Below are 11,926 nucleotides of genomic sequence, written 5' to 3' on the forward strand. Positions count from 1 at the left end.
GAAGGAAAACCTTTGCTTGGATCAAAATCAAGATGGCTCCCTTGTGCTTTGCTTAAAGTCATTTCCAAATTTAAGGATATCATGCATAGACGAATGGGAAAATATTGTCATAACATGTCATAATATGTTGGAGTGTGGAGATCATAGAGGGATAAAGGAAACCCTTGAAACCATTAAAGAAACATGGTGTGTTGACGAATTCAACACACCATGTTGACATTCGTCAACATGGAATCCCTATTTCTTATGTAAAGGACTTCATTAATTCTTGTTCTTGCAGAAACATGGTAAAAGGAGTTGATAGAGATTCTATTCCACGTTGGCTTCACAAGAACCCAAAAAGAGAACCCACAACCATTTTGAATATTGATAGCTCTAATGTGGAGAGGCATTTGATAGAGATAATGATAGAGCACAAAGTGAGGCTTGTGAAAGTTCGCTTAACAAAAAACCAAGGGCCATCAAAGAGGGTTATTGATTACTTTTGCCATAGAGGTGGAGAACCTAGTCAAAAGGGGACACTTTGAGGACCTCAAAGAAGTGTCATTGTCAATTCAAGGTACAAGTGGAGTATTTGAATATAATAGACAAAGCAATTATTTCATTATATACTTCTCATAAGGGACATGTTCCTGGCACTCGAAATGATCATTATCATTTGCCAGTCCATCCTATTGTCATTGAGCATTGTATAGAGGATTTGTTTGACATCGGTAGCTCTCACCATGTAGCAAGGATGTCACTCTCAAAAGAGAGATTACATATGGAGAAATCTTCAGACCTAGATCGCACAATCTTTAGGTTTTTCAAGATTCCAAAAGAGGTCTCCATGTTGTCATACCAAGTACGCAATCAAGGTAGCATTCTAATACTCATTGACATTCTTGGTTTCTTTTCTACGTGAATAGATATTATTGACATTCATGTTATTGTAGATAAAGCTACAGAAGATGATTGGGCATTGATGTACATGGAATGCTTGAAACTAAAGACACAAAACAAGGTAAGTTTGGTGGTTTTGCTTGACATCACTGGAGTTCCTTTATTTCTTACCATACATTCTTAATTGCATGTTTTGTGGATATAGGTGCTATATTGTCAGCCCTATAATCCTCAAGCAAAGGAAGACAAAGACAAACCATTCATTCTTATTATTCATCAAGATATATGGATGTTACAAATGGCACTTCGATTCTCCTTGCATAACTCATGGGCTATTGATAGTACTTTGAAGACAAATAAATTTGGCCTACCATTATATGAAGCTGTACTACCAAACCAACTTGGAGTTGGCATTCCAGTGTGGTGTATGATGTGCACTAATGACCCAAGCTCTCATCAAGAGAGCATTGCCTTGGAGATTACTATGAAAATGGCTTTTTCAAGAATGGGAGATATTCGTCCTACAGCTCTAGTCATTGACAAGTGTCCACAAGAACTAGAGCCATTGCTTAAGGTGGTTGACGAAGATCCCCATTGTTGGGTTCAACAAGAGCAAGAAACTCGCCAACAAGTTGCATGCCATGTCATCCTATGTTGGTTCCATGATAAGAAAGCTTGGATTGAGAATTTGTTACCACAAGTAAGAGATTGCAATATTTCAAGGCTATGGACTGTGGGTATGCAGTAAACTAGGACTGGATAGTAAACTAGGACTGTGCATGAAAACTAGGACTGTGCAGTAACCTAGGACTGCATAATTGAGAGTAGCTTAGGATATTTGATTTAATATGAGTTTTTTGTTATAATTTAACCTCTAACAAAAATGTGAAAAATGTAGGTTCCCAAAGAAATACAAGATAAGATCTACACATCAATGTTAAAATCTTATGCACTCGGTTATAGAAATGGAATTTGAACAGAAGTATCAACATTTCTTACAATGTTACAATGCACATGATAATATCATTCGATATGTAACAAAGGGTTGGTGTGGGTCTACTTGTGTATGGCGAAGGCGATGGCCAAAATTTGGCCGATTGTTTTCTTATGGGAATGTTGATACTACTAACTTGGTGGAGCGCCTATGGGAATGTTGATACTACTAACTTGGTGGAGCGCCTATGGCAGTACATAAAATACACTCTCTTGGATGCACAAATCAACCGGTCCATGCTTGAACTTATACATGCTCTTGTGGGCGATTCCAAGACTAGCAAGCGCATGGGTGGAACTATGCTTGAGTTCTTCAAGCAAAAGCAAGAAATAGGTAATATCACTAGTTCTTTTAACATTTTTGTTGTATTCATTTAAAGTATCTTAAAGCCAAGAACTGAACTCATCCTTCAACTTCATGACATATCCATGGTCGAACTACTTCTTTGATAGCTACACAAGAAAAAAAGCAATGTTAGAGTTTAGAACACCAAAATCACATTAAGCACATACATAGCAAGAGATTTCGTATGGAAGCTTTTTAATAAACATGTGCATAGTCAATGCTTTGGAGATGTGCATATAAGGCTCCCATCAATTAGTTTCTTGTAAATGCCATCACATAAAATCCGCAATCAATTGCGTTTGGTTGTTTTGGCACCTACAATGTTTATCGACATACGTCTCAATTGATCCAATCCAAAAAATGCCATATATCATGCTATATAAAGGACACAATATTGAAAGCCAAAATTAATTTTCACATACCTCTATACACTTCAACTCAAGCCCAATGGATGGGCATGCAAGAGACTCTTGTAATGGTCCATTTGTGTGCAACTTGAAGAAATTGACTCAAGAACTGTAATAATATATAGATGTAAAATGCTAGTTAGCATTTATCCAAGCATTATGGATTCATGAACCTCAAAGTAAATCTCTTGTCTTACCGTTGCACAATGGAAACATACTTGCCCGAATTCCCTACATGCAGTGAGTCTAAGTACAGGAGAATATTTTTTCTCGATGACAAGCCTCTCACCTTCATGATGTGGTAATTATAGACCACAAAAAGAGTCCAATGGTGCCTGAAAAATATGAAGTTATAAGTGCTTTGTCTACTAATGACAAAAACAAGAACACATGCATCAATATAAGTAAACTATTGACTTTATGTATGTACTAGAGGTAGAAATAAGAACACATGCTTGCTCATATCAATATGTCCAAAGAAATTTTGCAATGAATTATTTCTCTTTGGATGCCGTGAAGCCACATATTCATACCACAAACTATCCCCACGAATGAAACCTTCTCCAGAGCATCTACAGGTAGGGTTTGTTACCATATTATAGTAGTGATGTGTGTGAACACACTTAGGACCGCCGGGGCACTTTTTCCCTCACTAGGAGGTTTTTTCCCCCGTGCATTGTATATACGCCCATTATCTTCTAGGGCTTGTTATCTTTCATTTTTGGCACTCATAATACACTACTGTGTTGTGCTCAAGCTTCCTCATCTTCTTGAAGTTGTGTGTGCATTCCTGCAACCCTAATTCCAACAATTGGTATCAGAGCAGGCTTCCTCCTCCCGGGCAGCATCACCGGCACCTGCCGCTTCATCTCCTCCGATTGTGACGAGGTTTCACGAGCGTCTGCAGGTTAGTATATGCCGTGGGAGGGCGAAATGACCTCACTATATAGAATTTTGATCTGAGGTCATTTCGCCCTCCGTTTTTGCATTCCAAGTACTGCGCAGGCAAAATCGTCCTACTGTGCAGATTTTCTGTCAAGATTAAAATCTGCAGGTCAGGTGCCCATTCGTCTGTTTTGGGCTGTGCTACATAGCACAGGTCGATTTTATACAGGTTTACCTCTTACAGACAGCATTTACATCTAGTAGTACAGTCATTGGCCATGGCTGACAACAATGATGTATTCCGCATGTTGGCTGCTGAGGATAAGTTGGATGGCACCAACTATCCATTGTGGGCATATATGATGCGACATGTATTGGTAGCAAAGGGGTTATGGAACATTGTGCAGGGTATTGATGCACGTCCTATTGTGGCTGGGAATGCTGCAAACACATCAGAAACAGGTACTGTTGATGATGGCGCAGGCACAAGTGCTGTAGCAGCTATTCGAGAACCACCACTTTCAGCAGAGCAGATTCGTTGGGATGGTAGAGATGCGCAGGCTCATGCCTTGATTGCGCTGTCTGTCAAACGTACCATTATCCCACATATTCGCTCTTGCAGGACTTCTAAGGATGCTTGGGATGTACTTGCCACATTGTATCAGGCAAGAAATGAGGCTCGTGTTGCTTATCTCCGAAAACAGTTGGAGAGTGAGCATATGAATGAAGGTGATTCTATGGATAGCTTTTTGACAAAGATCAAGGATTTCAAAGAGCAGCTCATTTCTGCAGATGAAATCCTGTCAGACAGTTCACTTGTGCAGACTGTTTTGAATGGTCTACCAGATTCTTATCAGGGTTTTGCTTCCACTCTTCGCTTGATGATGAAAGGCAATCCCAATGCCTTATCATTTGAGGAGTTAGTTTCTGTTTTGCTGCAAGAAGACCAGTCAAGGCAAAACAGGAATATTATGCGTGTCGCAGATCAAGCTTTCGTTGCTGGTCAGAGAAGCGGGAAAGGTAAAGCTGGCTTTTCTTCTAGTAAGCAGAAATCTGCAAATGCTGCGCAACCAAAGAAGGAAGACAAAGATGAGAAGAAGGGTGACAAACAGAAAACATTTTGCAAGTACTGTAAGGGAAATGATCATGTCATCAAAGCGTGTCCTAAGCTGGCTGCGAAAGAGGCTAAGAAGAAAGAGGCTGGTATGGCTGTTGCAGATGCCTCTCCTTCTAACAATGAATCTGCTAATGTTGTGCTAGATACAGAATGGGCATTCAATGCGCAGTGCAGTTATGACCCATCTTTGCATGACACATGTATGTCTGCAGTAGATTCAGATGTATGGTACTTTGACAGTGGTGCCACTAAGCATATCACCTCGCAGCGCAGTTTATTCACTTTCCTTGAGTCTGCTCCCACAGGGAATACTGTCACTTGTGCCAATAACTCCTCTTATCCCGTTAAAGGAGTTGGACAGATTGTGCTGAATGTTGCAAATGGCAACACCTTTACACTTTTTGATGCATTGTATGTGCCAGGGATCAAAAAGAATCTGCTGTCAGTCTCCGCATTTGCCAAAACAGGTTTGGTTGTAAAATTTGTGGATGACAGATGTACTGTTCATGATCTCTCTTGTGGTGACATCATTGTAGCATCTGGCTCACTATGTCGAGGGCTGTATAAGCTCAATATGGATGGCAAATGTGTAGAGGATTCAGCATGTGCTATTATGGATACGCAGGCTATTTCAAATGCAAAACTGTGGCATGCACGTTTTGGTCATCTGAATTTTGCAAGTTTGCTGCGCCTGCAGAAATCTGAAATGGTGTCTTCTTTGCCTAAGCTTGAGGCACCTGTCAAGCATGTTTGTGAGGGCTGCATATTGGGTAAAATGCAGCGTGCTTCCTTTCCCAAAGATGGATCAGTGAGAGCTGAACGCAGATTGCAGCTTGTTCACAGTGATGTTTGTGGTCCCATGCAAACTCCATCATTTGGAAACTACCTTTACTTCGTGACTTTCATTGATGATTTTACCAGGCATGCATGGGTATATCCTTTGAAGGCAAAGTCCGAAGTGTTTTTGTGCTTCAAACAGTTTTTGGTTATGGCTGAAAATGTGTCAGAAAGTAAGATGGGCACCCTCCGTTCAGATCGAGGGGGGGAGTATATGTCTTCAGAATTTAATGCATTTCTGGCTGAGCGTGGGATAAAACACCAATGTACAGTGCCGTATACACCACAGCAAAATGGTGTGGCTGAGAGAAAAAACAGGTCTCTCATGGAAATGGCAAGATGTATGGTTAAGAGTCAAAGTCTACCACATGGTTTTTGGCTTGAGGCTGTCATGTGTGCCACTTATGTACTAAACAGGTGTCCCACCAAAGCATTACAGGTTGTCACTCCATATGAGGCTTGGCATGGCCGCAAGCCATCTGTTGGCCATTTACGTGTTTTTGGTTGCCTGGCATATGCATTAGTGCCTGTGCAACATCGCAGAAAATTGGATGACAAAGCTGTCAAATGTATTTTTGTTGGATATAGTGCTGAGAGCAAAGGCTATCGTTTGTATCATCCACAGACAAAGCGCATTTTGGTTAGCCGTGATGTTGTATTTGTGGAAGATGCAGTTCAGCCCTTGGTTTCATGTACTAAGGAGACAGATATCAGCTCACGTGATGTCTATGATACATTGTTGCCTCTTTTCAGTGGTGCACAGTCAAGTGCAATACCTCATGAGGCAGTTTTTCAGCCTATGCAGGTTTTAAATGATGGCACAGATCAGCCTATATCTGATGCAGATGTGCATGATGCACTTGAGGATGAGAGACAAGAGATTGAGGGCTCTAGGAATATGCCTAGATGGCTGGTGCAGACTTTGCGTGACAGCAAGTTGGATGCCCCTTTGTCTAGTCGCACTCGTTCTGGCTCTCATGGTGCCTCTTATGCGTCAGATTGTTATGCATTGGCTGTTTCTAGTATGTGCGATGAAAGTGAGCCTGTTTCATTTGATGAGGCACAAAGTTCAGAAAATTGGATGGCTGCTATGCAAGCAGAATACGATGCTATTATGAAGAATGGTACATGGTCTTTATGTGACTTGCCCCCTGGCAAGAAGGCCATTGGCACTAAGTGGGTATACAAATTGAAGCGTAAGCCTGATGGCACAGTGGATCGCCATAAGGCTAGGCTTGTTGCAAAAGGTTACGCTCAAGAGAAGGGCATTGATTTTGATGAGACTTTTGCTCCCACATGTCGTATGACCACTGTTCGTAGCATCTGTGCATTAGCAGCTCATAATGGTTGGAATGTACATCAGCTGGACATAAAGACTGCGTTCTTAAATGGAGATTTGCATGAGGAGGTGTATGTATCGCAGCCTCGTGGTTTTGTTCAAAGAGGGCAGGAAAACAAAGTGTGCAGGTTAAAAAAGGCTTTATATGGTTTAAAGCAAGCTCCACGAGCTTGGTATGAAAAAATACATGCATATTTGACTGCACATGGGTTTCAGAATAGTCCAACAGAAAGCACTTTGTATGCTAAACGAGTGGATGGTGTACATCTAATCATTGCTCTCTATGTCGATGACATGCTGCTCACAGGACCAAATGAGAGTCATATTGCTGATTTTAAGGCTGATTTGAATGCCTCTTTTGAGATGTCAGATTTGGGGCATTTGCATCATTATTTGGGGATACAATTTAAGCAGTGTGATGGAGGTATTGCTTTGTGTCAGACAAAGTATATTGAAACATTGTTGCGGAGATTTGGCCTTGAAGACTGCAAGCCTATTGCTACTCCAATGGAGACAGGTTTGAAGTTGAGTCTTCATGATGCTGGAGATCACTTTGATGTCACACTCTATCAGACAGCTGTTGGTTGCCTCATTTATGTATGCATTACGAGGCCAGACATTCAGTTTGCAGTCTCACAGGTGAGCAGATTTATGCATAGCCCAGGCATTAAGCATTGGCAGGCAGTGAAGCGTATCTTTCGCTATTTGAGTGGTACTCGGCATCTTGGGTTGTTTTATCCCAAGGGGGGATCATTGCCGCCAGATTTACATGCTTTTTCAGATTCTGACTGGGCTGGTTGTTATGACACACGCGTGTCCACGAGTGGTTTTTGCTTCATGCTTGGAAGCTCATGCATATCATGGTTGAGCAAGAAGCAGCCTACTGTGGCCACTTCTAGTTGTGAAGCTGAGTACAGGGCAGCTTTCACAGCTACGGTTGAGTGTGTGTGGCTCAGACGCCTTATGGCTGATTTGGGTGTTGGGCAGCCATCTGCCACCACCATCTTCACTGACAGTCAGAGCGCATTGGCAGTTGCGCGGAACCCAGTGTTCCATGCTCGTACGAAGCACATTGAGGTGCACTACCATTATGTCAGGGAGAGACTCTCTGCAGGAGAGATCAGTTTGGCTTATGTGCCAACACAGGATAACCTTGCAGACCTTTTCACAAAGGCTCTGCCTCGTGAGAAGTTCGAAGCTTTTCGCAAAGCTTTGGGCTTACTCCCTTTTGTGGATTCGTCCACATAGCTAGACACTTCCCTATACATGAGTGCTAGCTCTTGTTCACCGCATCACTCCAGGGGGGATTTGTTACCATATTATAGTAGTGATGTGTGTGAACACACTTAGGACCGCCGGGGCACTTTTTCCCTCACTAGGAGGTTTTTTCCCCCGTGCATTGTATATACGCCCATTATCTTCTAGGGCTTGTTATCTTTCATTTTTGGCACTCATAATACACTACTGTGTTGTGCTCAAGCTTCCTCATCTTCTTGAAGTTGTGTGTGCATTCCTGCAACCCTAATTCCAACAGGGTTTTTTCCATCCACCTACAAAATCAACATGCTTTAAGCATCTTTGAGCTGCAAATCCAAAAGCTATATTTCAGAATTAAAAAAATTACCGACATGGCAAATAGGTTAAGCATGCAAGTAGACGCTTCCACATGCATGATCGACTCGGCTAGTTGCACATCCACCTCGACAATGAATCCCCAACGTGTAGAGTGTAAGTGAATAGTTTGTCCGTGTTGAAGTCTACATAACCAAAAATCAAACATGTTAAGATTGAAACCATGCATATGTTAAGATAATTCAATATTCAAGCCATAGAGTTAAATAAAGTATACCTTTCATAGACTGCACTTAGATCTTTTACCATGCCCAAGACATTGTGCGTCTTAATCTCACTAGTGGATATTGTTATTATTACATTTGAAGGCTTACTCTCACTCGGAGAGCTAATATCAACATGAGATGCATTTACATTGCAAGCCATCCCCTTCAAGTTCAAACAAACAAGACTTGACATAAGGAGCCAAAGTATGTAAAATAAAGCCTACTCTTAAATTGTGTACAAAGAGACATCTTCCACCCCTTACCTTCTTCTGTTTCTTACTTTTTTTAGAGAGCACTACATGAGCCTCCTTGTTGACAATTTTCTCCTAAAGTGAGGAAACAAGAAACAATGCATATTTATATATATTAGTGTAAGGAAAACAAGAAATAAAGTAGTACAAAGGTTGAAGAGTAGTATTTTCATACCATTGTAAGGGAGGCTTTTCCCTCGAATTCCACATTTCTCATCGACACTTCCTCATCGATATTTTTGTTTCCGTGTGAGTGACTCTTTGGCACTTTCTTCAATTTCTTTGCTTTTAAAGAAACCATCCTCTTCTTGACTCTCACTAGATTCTTGGCTACTTGTATCAGGCACCAAGTATTCTTCGATCGTAGTTTGCTCACTTGGGCCATCTTCAATCCTAGGATCTTCAATCCACAAGCTCATCCTACACACACATGGACATATTTAGAAAATTATTATGTTTTAAAAAGGAAAAAAAAATTCTAAATATAATGCTATTCATTTATCCCTTTGACCGTCGTAGTTTTCTCACAGTCCTAGTTTACTACACAATCCTACTTTCCCTAGTTTTTTTAGTTTATTGCGTAGACCTTGTTTTTTGATTTTCCTACCACATATCAAATAGACCTCTGTGATTTAGAGACAAGGGAGAGAGATAGCAAATTACCTTCAATGTTTAGTCAATAGCAAGCTTCTTTGAGTAAAAGAGGTGGTGGAAGCAACATATGACAAGGTGGAAGCGGGCATTTTTGAATGACAATGAAAATCTTGCATATTTTTTACGTGTCCTAGTTTACTTTTTTTCCTAGTTTACCTTGGGAAGACGTTCAAACCTTATTAATTGACCACTACATGCAACCAATAGATTTCTTAAGAAGAAAATGTTGAAAAATGATTAAGATTCAAAAATCTCTAAACCCAATGCAAATGATTACCACGACCTCCCAAATCTATGATCCGCGTCCTTTTCCCAGCCGCCACCCTCATCCCTAGTTTAATTTTTATCCCTAGTTTACTTTTCATCTCTAGTTTAGTTTTTATCCCTAGTTTACTTTTTGTGCGCTTTTGATCCGACGGCCGAGATCTGCGTGCTCACCTCAACCGTCGATCCCACTTGAGGTGCCTCTTAAAGGCACCGTGGGATTTAAGGGCTAGTGTCTCTCTCTCCAAAGCTTATAGTATCAACATAGCCTACATGCATGCAAATCGTTAAGGGGGTCTCTCTCTCTCGCTCTCTCTCTCTCCTCTCTCCCTTATTACAACATGTATCTTCACTGAGAATGCTTTTCTGCCCCTTGCAGTGTCTCTAAGCCTGCTGTTGCTCCAATGTTTGTTTTGAGTTCATCAAGTGTGTGCTTTGAGAGATAATAGAAGAATAAAGGAAACACCATGCCCAACAGTAAGCTTGTTGTAGAGGTCTTGCATGCCACCAATCTTTCGCCCAAAGATGGGGAAGGCTCGGCTAGCCCTTATGTAGAGGTGGAGTTTGATTCACAGAGGCTGAGGACCAAGACAAAAAACAAAGATCTCAACCCTGTGTGGAATGAGAAGCTTGAGTTCACAGTGAATGAAAGGGATTTGCTAGAGGAAGAGTGCATAGATGTGCATGTATACACTACAAGGAAAAATGGGCACAGGACATCATTGGGAAGGTCAAGAGTGGAAGGTCACCACATAAGAAAGAGAGGGCATGAGGACGCAGAGAAAGCCATAGGGTTTCCCATAGAGAAGGGATGGTCTGTATTCACCATAGACAGGGGGGAGCTGTATTTGAAGGTTTATTACTATGATGAAGAGAAGCAACCCAAGCTGGCAAGTGGCGGGAAAAATGGGAAAGAAGGAACACCTCCGCCGCCTGCGCCTCCGCCCCCTGCGCCTGCGCCTCCGCCTCCGCCCTTGCCCTTCTCTTCCGTTGCGGCGGAGAAGTCCTGCGGCGGCAAGGCCGGCCAAACGGTGCCCGGCGACACTTCGGCTGTCGATTTCTCCGTCAAGCCGACTTTCCGGCACGACCTGGTTGATCAGCTGAAGTACCTCTTTGTCCGAGTGGAGCGCGCCCGCGGGTTGGCCATCAAGGACGTGACGGGCAGCTCCGACCCCTTCGCCGAAGTGAAAGTGGGAAACGCCAAGGTTACCACAAACAATGAAATATATTCAAAAATAAATCATGCATATGAGATGATAATTAAAAGACAACACATACAATAGAAATGTCATCAATTTAGAACGATACAGTGAGACGGATTGGTTAGGGTTCGATCTCATCTTCAATAAGATCCATCCTTGCCAAACGATCAACATCAATATCCATTTGATCAATTTGTAAGGCTATGATTAAATTTATTCCACTATCGATATTCTGTACTCCATTGATAATGGTATCGATGTCCTGATCATCCTCATCAACATCACCATCATCCTCAATGGTAGGGTCATTCTCATGATCATGAGAAATGGCACGCTCATCCTCATTATTATGATCATCTCTTATTTCTTGATCATCGATCACAACATCTTCATTGGCATGTTCGACATCATCTTCATTGCGGCTTGTTACATCCTCCATATGCTCCATATTAGTGAATGTATTATACATCACTTTGGAACGTGGTGCAATAGGGATGACGTACCACCATTTAATGTCATGCACCATTGGTAGATAGATAACCTACTCAAATACACATACTATAGTAATTAATTAGCATATCAAAAGTCAAGGGGTACGCGAGCTTAGATATATATGTACATGAAACACATTAGTAAAAAAATGCATATCTGCTCACATTGTTGTGGCAATACGAGCCTATCTTTCTTTGTTTGCCAAAACTTTGTAGAGTCCAATAGTTACATAGCCACTTGCATGGCGTTTTATCGTTGCATCAGGCCCTTTTTCCACCACATTCATTTGCCATTTGACATCCAAAACATACACAAAGAAGCGACGAAAGTCAAGCCTAAATATGTCTTGGATTATGCCACAATAATCATCCATTTTTCCATTAGCTCCCTCAAAGCTACTAATGACACCGCAATCTTGT

General features: G+C 41.5%; 1 protein-coding gene, 1 long non-coding RNA gene and 1 pseudogene across 2 annotated transcripts; 1 reads left to right on the plus strand and 2 right to left on the minus strand.

Annotated features, from left to right (window-relative positions):
- Window positions 1-1,372: 1,372 nt before the first annotated feature.
- On the plus strand, window positions 1,373-2,324 carry LOC147625036 (uncharacterized; annotated as a pseudogene).
- Window positions 1,937-3,218, minus strand: LOC147625037 (uncharacterized). Its single transcript, XR_015269023.1, has 4 exons — window positions 3,162-3,218; window positions 2,918-2,963; window positions 2,644-2,737; window positions 1,937-2,328 (listed from the first exon to the last, which is right to left on the minus strand). It is a non-coding gene; the product is annotated as an uncharacterized LOC147625037 (long non-coding RNA).
- A 5,156-nt stretch (window positions 3,219-8,374) lies between these two features.
- On the minus strand, window positions 8,375-10,170 carry LOC147625038 (uncharacterized). Its single transcript, XM_086817928.1, has 5 exons — window positions 9,071-10,170; window positions 8,908-8,970; window positions 8,656-8,807; window positions 8,431-8,563; window positions 8,375-8,389 (listed from the first exon to the last, which is right to left on the minus strand). Exons 1-5 carry the CDS (start codon window positions 9,278-9,280, stop codon window positions 8,375-8,377), a joined length of 573 nt encoding a protein of 190 aa, XP_086674054.1. The 5' UTR covers window positions 9,281-10,170.
- Window positions 10,171-11,926: the final 1,756 nt, after the last annotated feature.

The sequence above is a fragment of the Cibotium barometz genome, chromosome 24 (genome assembly GCF_041138505.1).
Source record: "Cibotium barometz isolate CiBa-2024 chromosome 24, ASM4113850v1, whole genome shotgun sequence".
Lineage (NCBI taxonomy): Eukaryota > Viridiplantae > Streptophyta > Polypodiopsida > Cyatheales > Cibotiaceae > Cibotium > Cibotium barometz.

Coding starts and splice junctions, on each gene's coding strand:
- LOC147625038 (XM_086817928.1), bottom strand. CDS start 9,280: ATGGCCCAAGTGAGCAAACTACGATCGAAGAATACTTGGTGCCTGATA. Junction 8,808..8,907: donor AAAGTAAGAAACAGAAGAAG/GTAAGGGGTGGA, acceptor TTGAACTTGAAG/GGGATGGCTTGCAATGTAAA. Junction 8,564..8,655: donor CTAAGTGCAGTCTATGAAAG/GTATACTTTATT, acceptor TTGGTTATGTAG/ACTTCAACACGGACAAACTA.